The 18,255-nt window shown below is 45.2% G+C and overlaps 2 protein-coding genes across 3 annotated transcripts; both read left to right on the forward strand.

Moving 5' to 3' along the window:
• The first annotated feature begins 559 nt into the window (after positions 1-559).
• LOC122784335 (NACHT, LRR and PYD domains-containing protein 3-like) lies at positions 560-8,578 on the forward strand. Its single transcript, XM_044049569.1, is given in 13 exon segments — positions 560-656; positions 1,679-1,771; positions 1,858-1,965; positions 2,959-3,066; positions 3,148-3,252; positions 3,457-3,561; positions 4,384-4,462; positions 4,561-4,780; positions 4,864-6,667; positions 6,763-6,959; positions 6,962-7,202; positions 7,280-7,326; positions 7,410-8,578. Coding segments are annotated over 12 exon segments (3,630 nt in total). The 5' UTR covers positions 560-656; positions 1,679-1,694; the 3' UTR covers positions 7,949-8,578.
• A 613-nt stretch (positions 8,579-9,191) lies between these two features.
• Positions 9,192-17,960, forward strand: LOC122784347 (beta-taxilin-like). 2 transcript variants are annotated; one of them, XM_044049584.1, is made up of 11 exons: positions 9,192-9,270; positions 11,068-11,290; positions 11,374-11,446; positions 12,009-12,094; positions 12,198-12,347; positions 13,197-13,391; positions 13,729-13,848; positions 14,623-14,697; positions 16,176-16,268; positions 16,588-16,683; positions 16,775-17,960. In XM_044049584.1, the coding sequence occupies exons 2-11, from the start codon at positions 11,078-11,080 to the stop codon at positions 17,618-17,620; spliced, it is 1,947 nt and encodes a 648-aa protein (XP_043905519.1). In that variant the 5' UTR covers positions 9,192-9,270; positions 11,068-11,077; the 3' UTR covers positions 17,621-17,960. The 2 variants fall into 2 exon arrangements, with proteins under 2 accessions (XP_043905519.1, XP_043905520.1); XM_044049585.1 differs by lacking the exon at positions 14,623-14,697 and adding an exon at positions 14,748-14,822.
• The last annotated feature ends 295 nt before the right edge of the window (positions 17,961-18,255 follow it).

Raw genomic sequence — 18,255 nt, forward strand, 5'->3', positions numbered from 1 at the left:
CATTTTCCACACTGTCACTCAATCATAGAGGGACACACCCCAAAACTAGACATTCTCATAGGTAAGCCCACAGACCAATGGGGCCACATGTGTCACTTGGATCAATCAGCAGCCACGTAACGTGCGATTAGAGTGATTGACAGAAAATCTGACCTGTTGCAAAACAATATGACCTTTTCAGCGCATCATGAACCTGAAATTGGGAGGCCCCTAAACTTGGGAGGCCCCCTGGCTTCAGCCCAGGTAAACCTGTGCATAAATCGGCCTTGGTCGTGGGACATATTTTTTGGGTCCCACTGACGTGCTGACTCCTGCTGGTCATCACATGGAACTGACAGCTACTGCTGCTGCTTGACGTAGCTCCTTCTAGTGGACAGACAGCATAGCTACATCATCTGTGACCCATGACCAGGTGCTGCTGCTTCACATGCTTCACATGAAATTCCACCTCCATCACAATCAGCCAATCAGGAGAGAGAACAGACCTGAAATCAGCCACGACTCGTTGGACTGGTTCTGACGTCGTCACTACGACTCTGAAAGTATGAGGACGTGACTCTGCGTCCTCAGATCAGACACGAGGGACAATCGGCAGCGGCTGGTGTCCACATGAAGGTGGACAGCGTGTGTGTGTGGACCTGAGCTCAGTTCAGCAGGTGAGAATCTTACAGTCTCTTTCATCACTATGACTCCTTGTAGAAATGTCTGCTGTATTTTCTGGACTGTGATTGGCTGCTGCTGCTCATATAGATACATGTTATTCTGTGAGTGACAGTGACAGTCTTTATAATCTGACTTTGTTTTCAACATTCCTGTGTGAAGCGTCTGAACTGGTCTGACAGCTTCCATCAACTCAGATCGAGTTTATCACACTTCATAAGTCTCTGTCACGTCTGCACTGTTTCAATTTTAAACCAGGTTAGAAATCAGATGATCACGTTTCTTTCTGGTCACAGAAATGTTAGCTTGGTTAAGACACTGCACAACGTCAAATATCATTATGTGACAGCAGCAGTTTCATCATCATGACCACGCGGTTGGGAAGAGACCTGAGCGAGCATTATTTTACAATACCTGGCTGTTTTTAAGTGAAGTTAGTGTCAAAGTAACATAACTAGTTAAAGAAGGAACTACTTGTTCAGATGATTATTGATACTTTGGTTCTAACTCATGAGAAACTGGTACCAAAACAGTACCAGCTCTCGATTGTGTTCGTGCTCTGCTCACAGTAACATACCTGTGGTTGCTTTCACATCAAAATGAGGGTCCATCTGGTGTTGCTGGCTCTTCTTGCTCCTGCTGGACCTGGTGATGATGATGATGTTGTTGTGAAAAGTCTGAGGTCCAGAGGATGGTGTCAGGGTCAGGAATGGTCTGTCCCTCTCACTCTCCTCCTGATTCATGTTGTTCCTCAGCAGCTTCTGCAGCCCCTGCTGCTGGACCACATAAGCAGTAGGTCAATACTTTGAAACCAAAGTAGATGTTTGGTGGTTGATGGTCTATGAAACCCTGTTTACTGATTAGCTTTGGTGACTCAAGTATCACCAGCCCAGAGCCCACCCAATAACTGGGTGACTGACAGTCTATTATTAGCATAAGCCAATGAGGGTCATAGCAGCCAATTCTGTGGTAAACCCATGTTAGCAGAACTTGAAATGTGTGACTTTTTTTCTCCCAGCAGGTGGCGCTCTGCAATGAATCAGATCAAGGACAGTGAAGAGGAAGCTCCGCCCTCTAAAGCCACCCTGTGTGTGGAACATGGGGCTCAGAGGTGAGATGAGGATCTCATGGACCATGTGACTCAGCTCCATGTCACAGCTCAGTGTTTTACTTAGAAGTCATGTCCTGTGTTTGTAGGACGATCCATCAACAGAGACCAGACTCTGCTGGACCTGAACCCAGCTGTGTATCCATGAGGAGTGACTGGTCCATGGGTCGACCTGTGGACTTCAAACAAGAGCAGAGGTCAGATGATGGAGGGTGGAGGTCTTCACAGGTCAACAACACAAATGATCCACCATGTACCACCAGAGATGCCTAAGACTTGGAATTTCAGACCCAGACCCGTGCAAAACCGAGACATGCTGGACACCCATCCCCAAAACACCCTTCTATTCGTTCAAAGCTTGGATCTGGGCCCATGAAAATATGGAACATTTTGGAACGTTTGATCACAACACATGTGTTTCAAAAACCAGGGCTCGACACTGCGAGTGTTTTACTCTCATTTCTGAGATAAAAAAATATAAATAACAAAAACATTATACGTATATTGTTAGAACAATGATCTCATCACTTTGTAATGTGATGTAATACTGATGTTTTTATTTAATTTAATTTATTTAGTGTGGCAGCAATAATTTCACACAAGGTACAGAAGGACTACATTACATTAATTATATGAAATAAATCTCACAACACTAAACACAACAACATGCTTCTCAGCAGTGACATTTCACACTCACACGTTCATATTTAATCACAAATCCTGCCTGTTAACTGCGTTTCCCCCTCAGACAATAGGCTAACATTGTTAGCATAAGCCAATTGGACTTTACATTGACTTTGTTAGCTAAGTGGCTAGCGAAATTTTACAGTGACTTTTTAACTATTTCCTTAATTACAAAAAGAAAATGACAGACTTCTCTTTACTCACCGCGACACTCTGTGTCTCTCAGACGAACAGGAACATACGTGATATTACTCACAATCAACACAGAACCTGTGTGTGCAGGTAGCAAAGCTAAGGTGAGCTAAACAAAATGGCGGCGAGATAACAACAGTTCAAATTTACATTGAGCCCCCCCTTCTGGTTGCTAGGTTGAATTACAACAAATAACTCAACAAAAACAAAGTCACCACAGTATCAGTTCACACAAACAATAAAATAATTATACAGTCGTGATATTACAAAGATCTTTATATTGCTTTTTGCATGGGCTACACATGTATTTGTAGGGGAATCCCTCAACGGGGACCAGACTCTACTGGATCTGGACATGGAGAGAAGAGAATGAAGAGAATATCACCTATAGATCTTCTTGATAACTTCAGAAATAATCAGAGGTAAAAAGAAAAATAGGTTTGAAAAATTAGTTTGTTGTTTTCAGTAAAACATAATTTTATGAATTTCTTTCTCTTGATTAGGAGCCATCATGAAAAACCAGACTCTCCTGGACCTGGTCTCAGCTGTGTGTCTGTGAAGAGTGACAAGTCCAAAAGTCAAATTATTAACTTCAGAGAGAGTCAGAGGTGAGGAAACATAACTGGTAGTTTGTTGTTTTCAGTAAAACATCATTTTTTTAAACTTTATTTTTCAATCAATAAAACAAGAGCAAAACACAAATACAGGGGGAAGACACTACTATCTTGCATAAAGGTGCCATTTTTGTCTATCTTGCAGCATATAACTCTGTTAGTAAAACATCATTTTAAGAATTTATTTCTCTTGATTAGAAACCAACATGAAAAGCCAGACTCTCCTGGACCTGGTCCCAGCTGTGTGTCTGTGAAGAGTGACAGGTCCAAAAGTCAAATTATCAACTTCAGAGAGAGTCAGAGGTGAGGAAACACAACTAGTAGTTTGTTGTTTTCAGTAAAACATCATTTTAAGAATATGTTTATTTCATTAGGAACCAATGTAGTGAATGGACTTACATAATGCACCCTTGCACTTTGTAGTTCTATACACTTATGTCGTGGGATTATTTCCTACATACATACACAAACATCTTGTGATTTATTCGTCTTCGCTGTTTCAATAAACGAGGCACACAGAAATTGTTTTTACCTTTTCGAATGCAATTTCCACACCAACATGAAAAACCAGACTTGCTTGGACCTGGTCCCAGCTGTGAGTCCATGATGAGAGAATAATCTATATTTTGTTATATGAACTTCAAAGAGAAACTGATGTAAGAATTTCACACAAATTAACACGCTTACATGATCCTCCACCAGGGGGAGCCTGTCTAATCGAAACCTAGTTTGGTGCCAAAAACTGATCCAGGAAATTATGAGTTTTGGGTGCTTTGCTCCTTGTTCTTAGTCCTCTTCTTCTTCTCTATTGGTGGACCAATCTTGTATTGCTGTTTGAGGTTCCTCTGTCTTCAGCCTGTCCTCGTCTCTGAATACATTTCCAGCAGTAAATCTAGTCAGAGCCTGTGATTGGTCAGGGACATATCGACAAGCCACTCTGATTGAGTCTTTGAGAGTTCACACACATACATTAGAGACTGTCTTTCAGGGACTTTAGTCTTCAAGTTGTTAAACTCATGTCATGTGACCTTGGCTGAGGAAGAAACATAGGTAAACATAGCAAATTGAAAACCTGGTCGGAACAAATGATTGTTTAGTAAATGACACTGAATCTTTTCTCCTCAGAGTTGATCAGCAGAGGACAGAGGTTCTCAGTGGTCAGTCTGTCCAGCAGCATGGAGCAGACCTGGACTCCATATTTAAGGTGTGTAAATGTACAAACATGACAATACTGTTCATATAGAAGCAGAGTCCTGGTCACTGGTTGTCTGAGGTTAAACTTCACATGTTGTTCTGTTCCAGCTGCTGGAGGAGACCATTATCTGCTTTGTGAAGAACGAGCTGAAGACTATCCAGATGGTTCTGGGTACAGATCACACAGATGTCTTACAGGGGGAGGATGAGGAGGTGCTGGATGGTGAAGATGAGGAGCAGAGGAGGAGCAGAGAGGCCTTTCTGAAGATCACAGAGAACTTCCTGAGGAGGATGAAGCAGGAGAAGCTAGCTGACTGTCTGCAGAGCAGTAAGGGGACTTTTAATGTGAAAGGAAGAACATCTTATTTTCTCAAGGATCCACTCACTGATTTATTTTCTTGTGTTTGTCAGAAACCAGAGCTCCAGCTTGTCGACGTGAACTCAAATCAAACCTAAAGAAGAAGTTCCAGTGTTTGTTTGAGGGCGTGGCTAAAGCAGGAAACCCCACCCTTCTGAATCAGATCTTCACAGAGCTCTACATCACAGAGGGAGGGACTGGAGAGGTCAATGATGAGCATGAGGTCAGACAGATTGAAACAGCTTCCTGGAAACCAGACAGACCAGAAACAACCATCAGACAAGAAGACATCTTTAAAGCCTCAGCGGGAAGAGACGGACCAATCAGAAGAGTGATGACAAAGGGCGTGGCTGGCATTGGGAAAACAGTGTTAACACAGAAGTTCACTCTGGACTGGGCTGAAGACAAAAGCAACCAGGACGTGCAGCTCATGTTTCCCTTCACCTTCAGAGAACTGAATGTGCTGAAAGAGAAGAAGTTCAGTTTGGTGGAACTCATCCATCACTTCTTCACTGAAACCAAAGAAGCAGGAATCTGCAGGTTTGAAGACTATAAGGTGGTCTTCATCTTTGATGGTCTGGACGAGTGTCGACTTCCTCTAGACTTCCACAACACTGAGATCCTGACTGATGTCACAGCGTCCACCTCAGTAGACGTGCTGCTGACAAACCTCATCAGGGGGAAACTGCTTCCCTCTGCACGCCTCTGGATAACCACACGACCTGCAGCAGCCAATCAGATCCCTCCTGACTGCGTTGACATGGTGACAGAGGTCAGAGGGTTCACGGACCCACAGAAAGAGGATTACTTCAGGAATAGGTTCAGAGATGAGGAGCAGGCCAGGAGGATCATCTCCCACATCCAGACATCACGAAGCCTCCACATCATGTGCCACATCCCAGTCTTCTGCTGGATCACTGCAAAGGTTCTGGAGAACATGTTGAAAACCAGAGATGGTGGAGAACTGCCCAAGACCCTGACTGAAATGTACATCCACTTCCTGGTGGTTCAGACCAAAGTGAAGAAGGTCAAATTTGATGGAGGAGTTGACACAGATCCACACTGGAGTCCAGATAACAGGAAGATGATTGAGTCTCTGGGGAAACTGGCTTTTGAGCAGCTGCAGAAAGGAAACCTGATCTTCTATGAATCAGACCTGACAGAGTGTGGCATCGATATCACAGCAGCTTCAGTTTACTCAGGAGTCTTCACTCAGATCTTTAAAGAGGAGAGAGGCCTGTGCCAGGACAAGGTATTCTGCTTTGTCCATCTGAGTGTTCAGGAGTTTCTGGCTGCTCTTCATGTCCATCTGACCTTCATCACCTCTGGAAGAAATCTGTTTTCAGAGGAAACATCAACATTCCAGAGGTCCAAATTATTCAAAATAAATTCTGAACTGAATCATCTGCACCAGAGTGCTGTGGACAAGGCCTTACTGAGTCCTAATGGACACTTGGACTTGTTCCTCCGCTTCCTCCTGGGTCTTTCACTGGACTCCAATCAGAAGCTCCTAAGAGGCCTACTGACACAAACAGGAAGTACCTCACGGACCAATCAGAAAACAGTCCAATACATCAAGAAGAAGATCAGTAAAAATCTGTCTGCAGAGAGAAGCATCAACCTGTTCCACTGTCTGAATGAACTGAACCATCATTCTCTTGTGGAGGAGATCCAAGAGTCCCTCACATCAGGACGTCTGTCCACAGAGACCCTGTCTCCTGCTCAGTGGTCAGCTCTGGTCTTCATCTTACTCTCATCAGGAAAAGATCTGGACGAGTTTGACCTGAAGAAGTACTCAGCTTCTGAGGAGGCTCTTCTGAAGCTGCTGCCGGTGGTCAAAGCCTCCAACAAAGCTCTGTAAGTGCATCCATGTATAAATATTAATAAGACATATTCTAAAGAGTGAATAAAACATGTTTAACCTTTTGTTCATCACTGTTTTTTTACTTCAGACTGAGTGACTGTAAACTCTCAGAGAGAAGCTGTGAAGCTCTGTCCTCAGTCCTCAGCTCTCTGTCCTCTAGTCTGAGACACATGGACCTGAGTAACAATGACCTGCAGGATTCAGGAGTGAAGCTGCTGTGTGATGGACTGAAGAGTCCTCACTGTTCTCTGGAGACTCTCAGGTCAGAACTCAGTTTGTTTGACAGTTGATCTTTTGTTTAATGTCTGCACAATTTTCTGAGTCACTGAGTTCATCATGTCTTCTTAACTCCAGTCTGTCAGGTTGTCTGGTCTCAGAGGAAGGATGTTCTTCTCTGACCGCAGCTCTGAACTCCAACCCCTCTCATCTAAGAGAACTGGACCTGAGCTACAATCATCCAGGAGACTCAGGAGAGAAGCTGCTGTCTGCTGGACTGAAGAGTCCTCACTGGAGACTGGACACTCTCAGGTATTCTCCTCTTCTGCTCCACATTGAGCAGCAGTTTAGACTAATGTGAAACTCATTCAGACGGTTTCCTCCTCCAGGATGGACCATGCTGGACCGCAGAGGTTAAGACCTGGACTCTGGAAGTGTGAGTATGGATTTACAACAGTAAATAACAACATATCAGCTGATCGTTAATAAACTGCAGCCGTGTCTTGTTGTCTTCATCAGATTCATGTGAACTGGAACTGGACACAAACACAGTGTACAGAGAACTCAAACTGTCTGACAACAACAGGAAAGTCACCAACGTGGCCGACTATCAGTCGTATCCTGATCATCCACACAGATTTAATCACTTTCCTCAGCTTCTGTGTAAAACTGGTCTGACTGGACGCTGTTACTGGGAGGTCAAGTGGAAAGGACATGTCCTCATATCAGTCAGTAACATGTCAATCCAGAGGAAAGGCGACAGTTCTCAAGGTCTGTTTGGAGATTATGATCAGTCCTGGAGTCTGAGATGCTCTGATGTCCGTGGTTACTCTGTCCGCCACCGCGCGAGAGAAACCTCCATCGACTCTTCCTCTGTCTCTCACCGAGTATCAATGTATGTGGACTGTCCTGCTGGGACTCTGTCCTTCTACGGAATCTCCTCTGACTCACTGATCCACCTCCACACCTTCAGGACCATATTGACTGAACCTGTTTATCCTGGGTTCTGGGTCTCTTATGGTTCCTCTGTGTCTCTGTGTTCTCCTTTGGAAAAGTGAAGCTATCCAATCTCTCTGAACACTGATTAATGACAATATAGGGCATTCTATTCTAATTAGGAGGTGAAGTCTTGGGAACAGCTTAAGTCACGTATTGGATGAGGTATCAGTTTGGTTAGGTACAGTACAGGACATATTTTCATTGTTTCCATAAGGAATTGTCCCAATATGATCAGCCACCAGTGTTCCATTTTACAGCACCCTTCCTTTGGGGTACCAGAGTAAAATGGGAGCCACCAACGACAGTCAGCTGATTGGGCGCCACGGATTTGCAACCGGTGTTTCTCCAACGCTCTCGGTCTGTGAAGACTGTCTGTCATCCAGGTCATAGTCGTCTTCTGTGGTTAGCTGTAGGGGACTGGACTTGCTTGAGTACGCAGCCCACACAACCCGCCTGACCCAGGACTGACCCTGACTGACCCTGACCCCCATTCCAAACCATACCATACTGTACCAAACCCAACCGTACCCTGATGGAAACACAGCATCAGTGATGTTTTATGTTTTATGTCGTATTGTTTGGTGATTCTGACAGATACGATCTTTGTGATGCTCTGTCCTCATGTTTACCGTTTGCATGAGTCGTCTGTAACAAACTCTCTGTGTTACTACCAAATAAAATCAGAAGAATAAGAAGTATTATGGTCTGTATTTAAATAGAGCTTTTCTAGTCTTGATGAGCTGCTTAATATACTACACTTTTCACCCATTCACACGCCGCAATATGGGGTCAAGTGCCTTTGCTCAAGGACAGGAGCCAGGAATTGAACCCACAAACTTCCAGTTGAAGGACAACTCACCCTACCACCGATCCACCATGGCTCAAATCCTGAATCCTCACTTTTTTAATACTTGTACTTGTAAAACCATCTCAATACCTTTTATATCAGATAATGACTTTACTTAAGTACAATAAATGTCATAAACTTTAAGACTTTGACTTAAGAATTATTACAAAAAAAATTTACTTCAACTTCTACCAAAGTCATTTTCTGGGAACATACTTGTACTTTTACTCAAGTATCACCTTTAAGGTACTCTGTACAAGACTGGTGTGAACTGCTCGCATATTTTGAACAACATCGGACACTGTGTCGCTACAGCTTTAGCGACATTAGCACCTCTTGCTACTCAGTCGGCCATGACAGACACTGCTCTGAGAGCTCATACTGAGGGCTGTTTGTAGCTCTCTCGCTCTCTCACACACACACACAGGTTATTTTGGGGGTCAGCTGTCGTTGGCTCCTCCCCCTCCTCCTCTTTCTTTCATCTGTCTCCGTCTTTCTCTGCTTCACCTCCTCTCTGTGACTCCACTGTTCGTGGTAAGACTTGTTTTACTTTACGTTTCCTCTGTATAACGTTTATCATTTCACTCAAATATTCAAACTTGTTAAAAAAAAGTTGAAACTCTTTTAAAATGCACTAACCCTCATGTTTCTAATGTGTGTGTGTGGGCTTTTCACTCATATACATGAGCCCAACGTTACCTAGATCGTTTTTGCGACATCGTTTGCTAAAGTCTGTTTGTGAACGAAAACATGTGAAGGAATTCCATGATGGCTGCCAGCGGTGACTGAGCACTGATGCGTCGCGGTCGGTCAAGTCGCGGAAACTTTGTGTCGCGGCGTTGTGGAACGGCACGTGATGTTGTTTTTGTGCGCGAGGTATTTGAACTTGTGAGATTTAGGTGAAAATAAAGACATTTTTTTGTTGTTTTTATTAAAATTACATTCACTTCACTTCACTCTTATTTTTGTGCTTGGGTGAAAGTTGAGGCGGTGTTGATGAAGATGGGGGGCGGTGAAAGGCTAAGATTGGCTGTGAGTCATTGTGGGTGGAGCCTAATGTTGCTCTGACGATGGGATGTCATCATGACATGCATTTGTGTCTTTGTGACTTACACACCTGTGTTTGTGAGGACATTTTGTCTTTAAAGGGCTTTTTTTCTGGGTGAAACCCCTGTTTTTTTAGGATTAGAGTGAGAATTGGTTTGAGGTTAAAGGTTAAAGGTTAAAGGTTAAAGATTAAAGGTTAAGGTTAGGGTAAGGTAATGCATTATGTCTATGAGGTGTCCTCACTAAGTGACTATAAACAAGTTGGTGAGTGTGTAAGTGTGTGTGTGTGTGTGTCAGGCAGTTCGACCATATTTGGACACTCTCAGAATAGATGAGACCACAACAGGTGTGTGTGTGTGTGTGCGTGTGTGTGTGTGTGTGTTAATTTTAACTCAGTAGATACAATAACAGTAGCAGGCGTCATTGCAACAGAGCTGTGAGGATAAACAGCCTCTGGACACACACACACACACACACGTTTGTGCCTCAGTCATAGTGAGGACATTCACAGACATAATTCATTCTCGAGCCCGTTCCCTTAACCCTAACCCTTTATCCAGGTCTAACCCTAAACCAGGTCTTAACCCTGGGGAAAAGCCATTTTTAGGGGTGTCAGAATGTCCTCACTTCCTTAGGTACAGTATATCTGGGGGTTTTTTTGGTCCTCACAAAGATACCCATACAAGAACACACACACACACACACACCGAGGGACATATGGCTACATTAGCCACTAACGTCAGACTCTTGTGACATCACCATTCAAAGATGGCTGCACCAAAAAAACTCTTCATCTGAAGTGTATCTTTTCACATTTGTTGAACTCGTCTTCGGTCTGACGACGACTTTCTCGTCTTAATTTTAATCGTCTGACGACGGCGTTGCTTCCGGGTCTGTCTTCGGCTGGCAGTGATGTTGAACTCGTCTTCGGCCCGACAACGCAGGACTTGTCTTCGGGTCGGACGGTTTGAACGTATCTTCGCGACGACGGCGTTGAACTTGTCTTTGGGTGGCGGCGGCACTTCTCTTGCGGGCGGCCGGCTCTTCACGACAGCGTTGAACTCGTCTTCGCTCTGACGACGACGACTTGTCTTCGGTCTGACGACGGCGTTGAACTCGTCTTCGGTCTGACAACGAGGACTTGTCTTCGGTCGGACGACGGCGTTGAACTCGTCTTTGGTCTGACGACGATGTTGAACTCGTCTCGTTGTGAACGTTGACTCTAAACTCCAGATGAAATAAATGAAAATCCTCACAATCCTCCGGTTCCTCTGTTGTCTGCAGAACTCTGAGGATGGAGACGTCAGTGAAAGCAGCAGAGGTTCTGGACGTGATGGTGGCGACCTCGTCCTCCTCCATGGACCAGGAGAACGATGGAGGTCAGGCCGCCGCCCCCGCCGCCTGTGGCTCCTCCTCTGACTTCTTTGACCCCATGATAGAGTTCAGCCGGCGGCTGGATGACATCATGCACACGTACGGCTCCACTGCCGACCTCCTGGACAAACAGGTGAGTTTTCCCCGGCACCTCGACAGTCGCCGTGATTTTTCTTTTGTGAGAGTGTAAATCCATCTTCTTACGATTGGTGTCAGGACGCGTTGGAGGCGGAGACAGAACGGACGCTGGAGGCGCTGAGAAATGACACCACAGTTACCATGGAGACAGGTGAGACCGGAGGACAACGTGAACTTTGCCTGACTCATTTCAGAGGCTCAGGTTAGTAAACCACTCACTCTCCCACACCAAAGCCCAGAGAGAACACCAGTGATTTTAGCTTACGGGGACACAGGAGCTGCTGGTCCACTGCTGCCTCGTGTGGTCACTTTGTGTCACTGAGGTCAATCTGAATGAAGGATTTCAAAAGCCAAAATGACAAAACAAGACATTTGAACTTCGTGATGGAGGCAGCAGTCGATCAACAACTCCTGTGTGTGTGATGTTAAAATCACTGATTTTCTCTATCGGCTTTGGTGTGGGAGAGTGAGTGGTTTACAGACTTCAGTTTCCTGTCTCACAGTGAGATAAAGACATGGACACATATCTAATATATCGTGGACTTAAGATGACGTAGATCTTATCAGGTGAACTGGATAAAATCGGTAATTTCTTCCTAAATTTCGACACTTTTGCCAAATATCTTATAAAATAAGAGAGATGGACAACTTCAGACACATTATAAGTGTCCCACACTAAATATAACACCCTCTCTCTCTGTCTTCATGTCCAGACGTGTCTCTCCTCACACAGAGTCTGAACAAACTGTCCTCATCAGAGGAGAAACTGGAAACTCTGGTCAGGAAATATTCTGAACTGGTAAGAAAACTTGTTGTTGTCTTTTTCACCATCACACAAACATGACCTCATAACAAATCCTGCGTTCCTCCATGTGTGTGTGTGTGTGTGTGTGTGAGAACAGGCGGCCCTGCGGCGCTGCGACCAGAACCAGCTGTGTGATCTGCAGCAGAAGTTGTCTTCTCTACAGGCCGAGCGTCGCAGCAGTGTCACAGCTCGCAGCAAACTGGAGGCTCTGTGCAGAGAGCTGCAATCACACTACAACACACTGAGGGTGAGAACACACACACACACACACACACACACACACGTGATAATACTACTGAGGAAGAAGGTGGTGTAAAGCACCCCCACTGATGTCAAAACGTCTTCATCTCACTGTGAGACGGACTTTTCCAACAGGAAACTGAAGTTTATAAACCACTCACTCTCCCACACCAAAGCCCATAGAGAAAATCAGCGATTTTAACATCACACACACAGGAGTTGTTGATCCACTGCTGCCTCCATCACTAAGTTCAAATGTCTTATTTTGTCAATTCGGCTTTTGAAATCTTTCACTCAGACTTCTCTCAGTGACACAAAGTGACCACACGAGGCAGCAGTAGACCAGCAGCTCCTGTGTCCCTGCGAGCTAAAATCATTGATTTTCTCTATGGGCTTTGGTTTTTGAAAATGACTTGCCAAACACATGATTTCTAAATGTTATACCAATAAACAATGTTAACTTGAGTCTAAGATAACTTTATCTGCACGTCTTTATCTCACTGTGAGACAAACGTTAGTAAACCACTCACTCTCCCACACCAAACCCCATAGAGAAAATCAGCAATTTCAGCTTGTGGGGACACAGGAGCTGCTGCTCTACTGCTGCCTCGTGTGGTCACTTTGTGTCACTGAGGTCAATCTGAAGAATGGATTTCAAACACTGAAGTGACAAAATAAGACATGTGAACTTAGTGTGTGCTGTGATGCTAAAATCACTGATTTTCTCTGTGGACTTTGGTGTGGGAGAGTGAGTGGCGTTCAAACATCACGCAAACACAGCTGAGTGATCGCGTCTCATTTGAATCTACTGTTGTGATAAAACAGTCAGGAAATGTGACAGTGAGCGTGTTTCCAGGAGGAGACACTTCAGTGTCGCAGCGAGGACGAGCAGAAGAGGAAAGAGATCACCGGCCACTTCCAGAACACGCTGACCGACATCCGGGCTCAGATCGAGCAGCACAGCGCCCGCAACGACAGGCTGTGCCGCGAGAACGCCAACCTGAGCGACAAACTGGAGAGTCTGATGGGCCAGTGTGAGCTGAGGGACGAGGTGAAGCTAACGCACGCGCTCACTTACACTCTTCTTCTTCTGATTTTGTTTTGGTAGTAACGAGTATCAAAGAGAGTCAGAGGAAATGTAGTGGAGTCAACGTAAACGATGGCAGAAATATAAATAACAAAGTACCGAATTTTGACGTCTGAACGTTTGCAAGCGACGTCTTCCTCCTTCAGCTTCTTCCTACCGCCATCTACTGGACTGGAGGTGCAGTAGGTAGCCGTTTTTAAACACCACTCCCCCGTACCGCACGTCATCAAAGAAGAAAATAATGACTCACAAAAATGAGAGAATGTTGAGAGAGTGACGGCGGTTGTTTTCGCTCCTGCAGAGTCTGGAGAAAATCGACAGACACCGCGAGCTGCAGCACAAACTGACGGACGCCAAACTGCAGGAGGCCAACGCGCTGCTCGCCGCCGCCGAGGACAAACACAAGCGGGAGAAAGAATACGTGAGTGTGTTTTCCTGAAAAACAACACAAATCACTCATTGAGGTTCATCTTTACTCGCATGTTCTGACCTCGACTCACTGTCCTGTTCACAGCCTGGTCTCCAAAAAGGGTTGTTTTTCTGCAAACCACGAGAAACCTTTCCATTTACACGGTTTAGTGTGGTTCTCCATGACTTCATAGCTCCTCCTCAACGTGGATGATGTGTTTTTTTCTTATGCAACACAAACACACAAACTAGTGACGTGTAAAGCAGTTGTTTTGGGTGAAAGTGAATCATTAAAAAGTAGAATTTGGAATTTTAAGTAGATTTTGGAATGTTAAGTCAGATTTTTAAGTCTTTTTAACTGATCGACAGTTTGATTCTTGTGTCAGACATCGCGCTCATGACTCTTCAGTGACGACGCTCTCTGACCAATCAGAGGCCGGCAGTCTGTTGACGTCACATTAACATATCGGCTCAGCTCGTCAGCGCAGGTACTAAAAAAACCCACCAGGTACCAGGTTCTATCAGGTACCAGGTTCTATCAGGTACCAGGTTCTATCGCCGATGGAGAAGAAAAGCAACGAGTCGAGTCAAGTCAGAACTGTACGATGGAAAAACGCCAATGTAGATGTAGATTCACAAAGGAAACTACGAAGTAAAAGTCACCAAAGACAAACGAGGGGGGGGGGGAACTGTGTGGTTTGCAGAAACGTGTGACTGTTGGAGACCAGGCTGCCTGTCCTTCATCCCATCTGCTCAGATTGACTGTGTACTGTCTCTGTCACCGTAGTTGCTTAGGGAGGCTATTGACAAAACAAAGAAATGCTTCGCTATGAAGGAGCAGGAGCTGACCATGAAGAAGAAGGTAAAGCAGCTGTTTTTGTAATGTGGCTCTGTCTGTTCTCTTCTAACCAGTTACTGGTTCAGGCCGCTGAGTGGAAACTTCAGGCAAAAACACTCAGAGAGCAGGCGACTGTCATGCAGGCACAGGTGAATACATACGACTGCGACGCCTCCAAAACACACACGTGCTGTGAGTGCCCCCTGCTGCTGCGAACCCGAGGCTCACTCTCATGCTGTGTTCACACCCAGCGCAATTTGTCACATGTCTTATTTTATGTTGTACATTTTGTGACTCGATGGGAGTGCTGGCCGCCAAGTGGCCGCGTTTTAAACAGAAGTAACGTAGCATTTCTTTTCACCATCAGCCAAAGCGTCGTTGCACTTTATCTCTGTTGTGGAAACGTGTGCAGAGAAGAAACTGTCGTCGGAGCCGGACACCACGTGATGAGTTTCACCGCTAACTTTGAGAAGCGGCGCCCCGTGTGAAGCTCGTCGCGAGTGTCTCCCGCGAGTGTCTCCTGAATTGTTGGTGATGGTGTCGTGAACAAGACGCCGGTTTCTTCTCTGCAAACGTTTCCACAGGAGATAAAGTGTCGCACAGCTCCGAGTGTCCACACACAAAAATAATACGTTTCCACGAGTGGAGTCTGGATGCTGGCGAGTATGTGACGTCGTCCAGAGAATCTCAACACTGATTGGCCGCCGTGTTGGAAAATTTCAACTCTCCTATCGCACCGCTCAGCCCGGAAAAAATTCTGATTCTAGCCACAAGGCTCAATTAAATCTACGTCCCACAGAAGTTTGTAAACCGCTCACTCTCCCACACCAAATCCCACAGAGATCCCAAATCACACACAGGAGTTATTGATCCACTGCTGCCTCCATCACTAAGTTCAAATGTCTTTTTATCACTTTCGGCTTTTGAAATCCTTCACTCAGACTTCCCTCAGTGACACAAAGTGACCACACGAGGCAGCAGTAGACCAGCAGCTCCTGTGTCCCCGCTAGCTAAAACCACTGATTTTCTCTATGGACTTTGGTGTGGGAGAGTGAGCGGTTTACAAACTTCAGTTTCCTTGTTGGAAAAGTCTGTCAGACAGTGAGATAAAGACGTGAACATGGTCTTCATGTTTATTCAGTAGAAATGCAGACATTTACTGGTAAAGTCCTTTGTTTCAGAGAAACGCTCCCACGGCAGAATCGTCGCTTCAATATGAAAATAACCTCTTTCACATTCATCTAACTTTATTCAACTCAGGTTGACAGAAAACAAAATCAAACCACTAAATTGAATCGAAAAGCTTCTTAGCTCATCATGCTAACTCCCCGTAGCACATTACAGTCTGTCAAAAATCCACTTGAACATGGAATCCCAGAGCGAGGAACGTCACAGTGGTTTCCACCATAATGAACAAAGAGCGACAGTTTGTTGAAAATCATTTTTTTCTAATCAAAACCTCACAGTTGTTAAATCCCTCGTGTTTTCTTGTTCGTCCACAGCTGGCGCTCTACGCCCAGAAGTTTGACGAGTTTCAGGCCACGCTGGCCAAAAGCAACGAGATCTACGTCCGCTTCAAAAAGGAGATGGATAACGTAAGTAACATGGGTTTGTTTGAAGTGCTTACACATACAGTAGTCAGCACTGACTGTGGCGTGAGCGCCCCCTGCTGCTGAGAACCAGCCCAAGACACAGACACAGGGCTGCCAGCAGAGACACAAGGAAAACACGTGTTTGTCCACTTAACAGAACACTTGTGCAATGAAGTCTGCGTCAGTTTAAGTCTCCGATATCTTTCACATTCACACGTTCACGTCTTTATCTCACTGCCCGCCAGCGAACTGAAACTGACCAATTCTAAATGGACGCTTTGTTTTTTTTGTCGGATATTTCCTCAAACTTTTATCGTTGCAGATGTCGGGCAAGATGAAGAAAATGGAGAAAGAGTCAAATCTGTGGAAGACGAGGTTTGAGAACTGCAACAAGGCTCTGACTGACATGATTGAAGAGGTTTGTTCATGGAGTTTGAAGTATTTTAAAAACCAAATGTGACGTGAATATCCACGCCTCTCTCTCTCTCTCTTCAACCTTTGTTATTCAGAGAACCGAGAAAGGGAAACAATACGAACTGTTTGTCCTGAAGATTGACAAGCTTGAGAAGCTCTGCCGCATCCTTCAGGAGGAGAGGAAAGTCCTCTATGAGAAGATCAAAGACGTCCGCCACACTAACTCTGAGCTGCCAGCAAAGATCTCAGCCGCCGCTCATCCTGAAGAAACCGCCTGCGAAGATGCTGCTGACAGATCTACTGCTCTTCTGACTGATGCGGACATCCAGGAGCTCCAGGAGAAGGACCCTGTCCTGACAGAGGACATGGCCCGTCTGAGGGAGGAGCAGGCCAAGCTGCAGGAGTTTGCTGCATCGCTGTTGGCCACGCCTACCCACAAAGACGAAGAGGAGGAAGAGGAGGTGGACCCTGAAGAAGACGGGGTGGCGTCTGCGTTTTTCCATTTCAACGCCAAAGGTCAGGCCAAAGAGGGGCCGGTTTCAGTCTCCACACAGGTGATAGACGTGAAATCTGAGGCAGCAGATACAGATCTGCCCCTGCCAGACCATGTGGAGGAGGTTCAAACATCTGAGGGGAAGTCGTCCGAACCAGAACAGGTTCAAACACAAGTTCAGTTCAAAGAGCAGGAGCAAGGAGTCAAAGCTGATGAGGAGAAGCAGCAGCTGCTGTCGTCAGAGGCTGAAACACTGGAGACACCTGGTGAGGACAAAGGTGTGGTCCAGCTGGACCATGATGAAGTGGTGAAGGGGTCAGAAGAAGCAACAACAGCGTCAGAGTCTGCTATACCTTCTCCTGAAACCACTGCCGCAAACACCGACGACCCCAACAAGAAGCAGGCGCCAAAGAAGAAGAAGAAGAAGAGCGGCAAGAACTCCAGCTAAAGCTTAGCCTCCGCCCCCCGAGTGTGTGTGCTTATTTGGGAATAGTGAATGTATGTGTGTGTGTGTGTGTGTGTGTGCGCTAATCAGAAACAAACACAGCGGGACATTTCAGTCACATGATTTCTAAACATCATCTCGTATTTGTTAAATGTGTTTCCGTTGCACTTTGTCCATCGTTAAATAAAGTTATGCTCACTTGTCCACCGCAGTAGAACAGAAAATACTTGTGTTTCCTTTCTTCTTCTTCTTCTTCTTTCTAAAAACACATTTGTTTGCTCGTATCGACATTGATCTGAATCACGATTAGAAAATCAAATAAAGTTGTTTTTTTTGACGGTGACATTTGAACGCTCCTCTCTTTGTGTCAGTATCTTCACCTCGATAGAATTAGTAGAATTTATCTTCTTGTTAAAATCATGTCAAAACCAGCGTTCGTTCTAAACTTGTGAGGACACAAAAGTGTCCTCACATTTCACACTGAGGTCACGGTCCTCACAAGGACACCAGAACGAGGACTCACACACTTTGACAAGAAGGTCACAGACTGATGGGACAAACAAACATAGAAACATGAAATAAAATACCTTGCAGTTGCAGTGCCATAAAACAACCACTAGATGCAGCTGTTTGTCTAC

This window comes from Solea senegalensis, linkage group LG17, assembly GCF_019176455.1.
Source record: "Solea senegalensis isolate Sse05_10M linkage group LG17, IFAPA_SoseM_1, whole genome shotgun sequence".
In the NCBI taxonomy this organism is placed as follows: Eukaryota; Metazoa; Chordata; class Actinopteri; order Pleuronectiformes; family Soleidae; genus Solea; species Solea senegalensis.

What these genes read in the sequence shown, in the direction of transcription:
- LOC122784347 (XM_044049584.1), top strand. Translation starts at nt 11,078, where the DNA reads ATGGAGACGTCAGTGAAAGCAGCAGAGGTTCTGGACGTGATGGTGGCG. An exon ending in CCGACCTCCTGGACAAACAG is followed by an intron (nt 11,291 to 11,373) that starts GTGAGTTTTCCC and finishes GATTGGTGTCAG; the next exon opens with GACGCGTTGGAGGCGGAGAC. An exon ending in TGACTGACATGATTGAAGAG is followed by an intron (nt 16,684 to 16,774) that starts GTTTGTTCATGG and finishes TTTGTTATTCAG; the next exon opens with AGAACCGAGAAAGGGAAACA.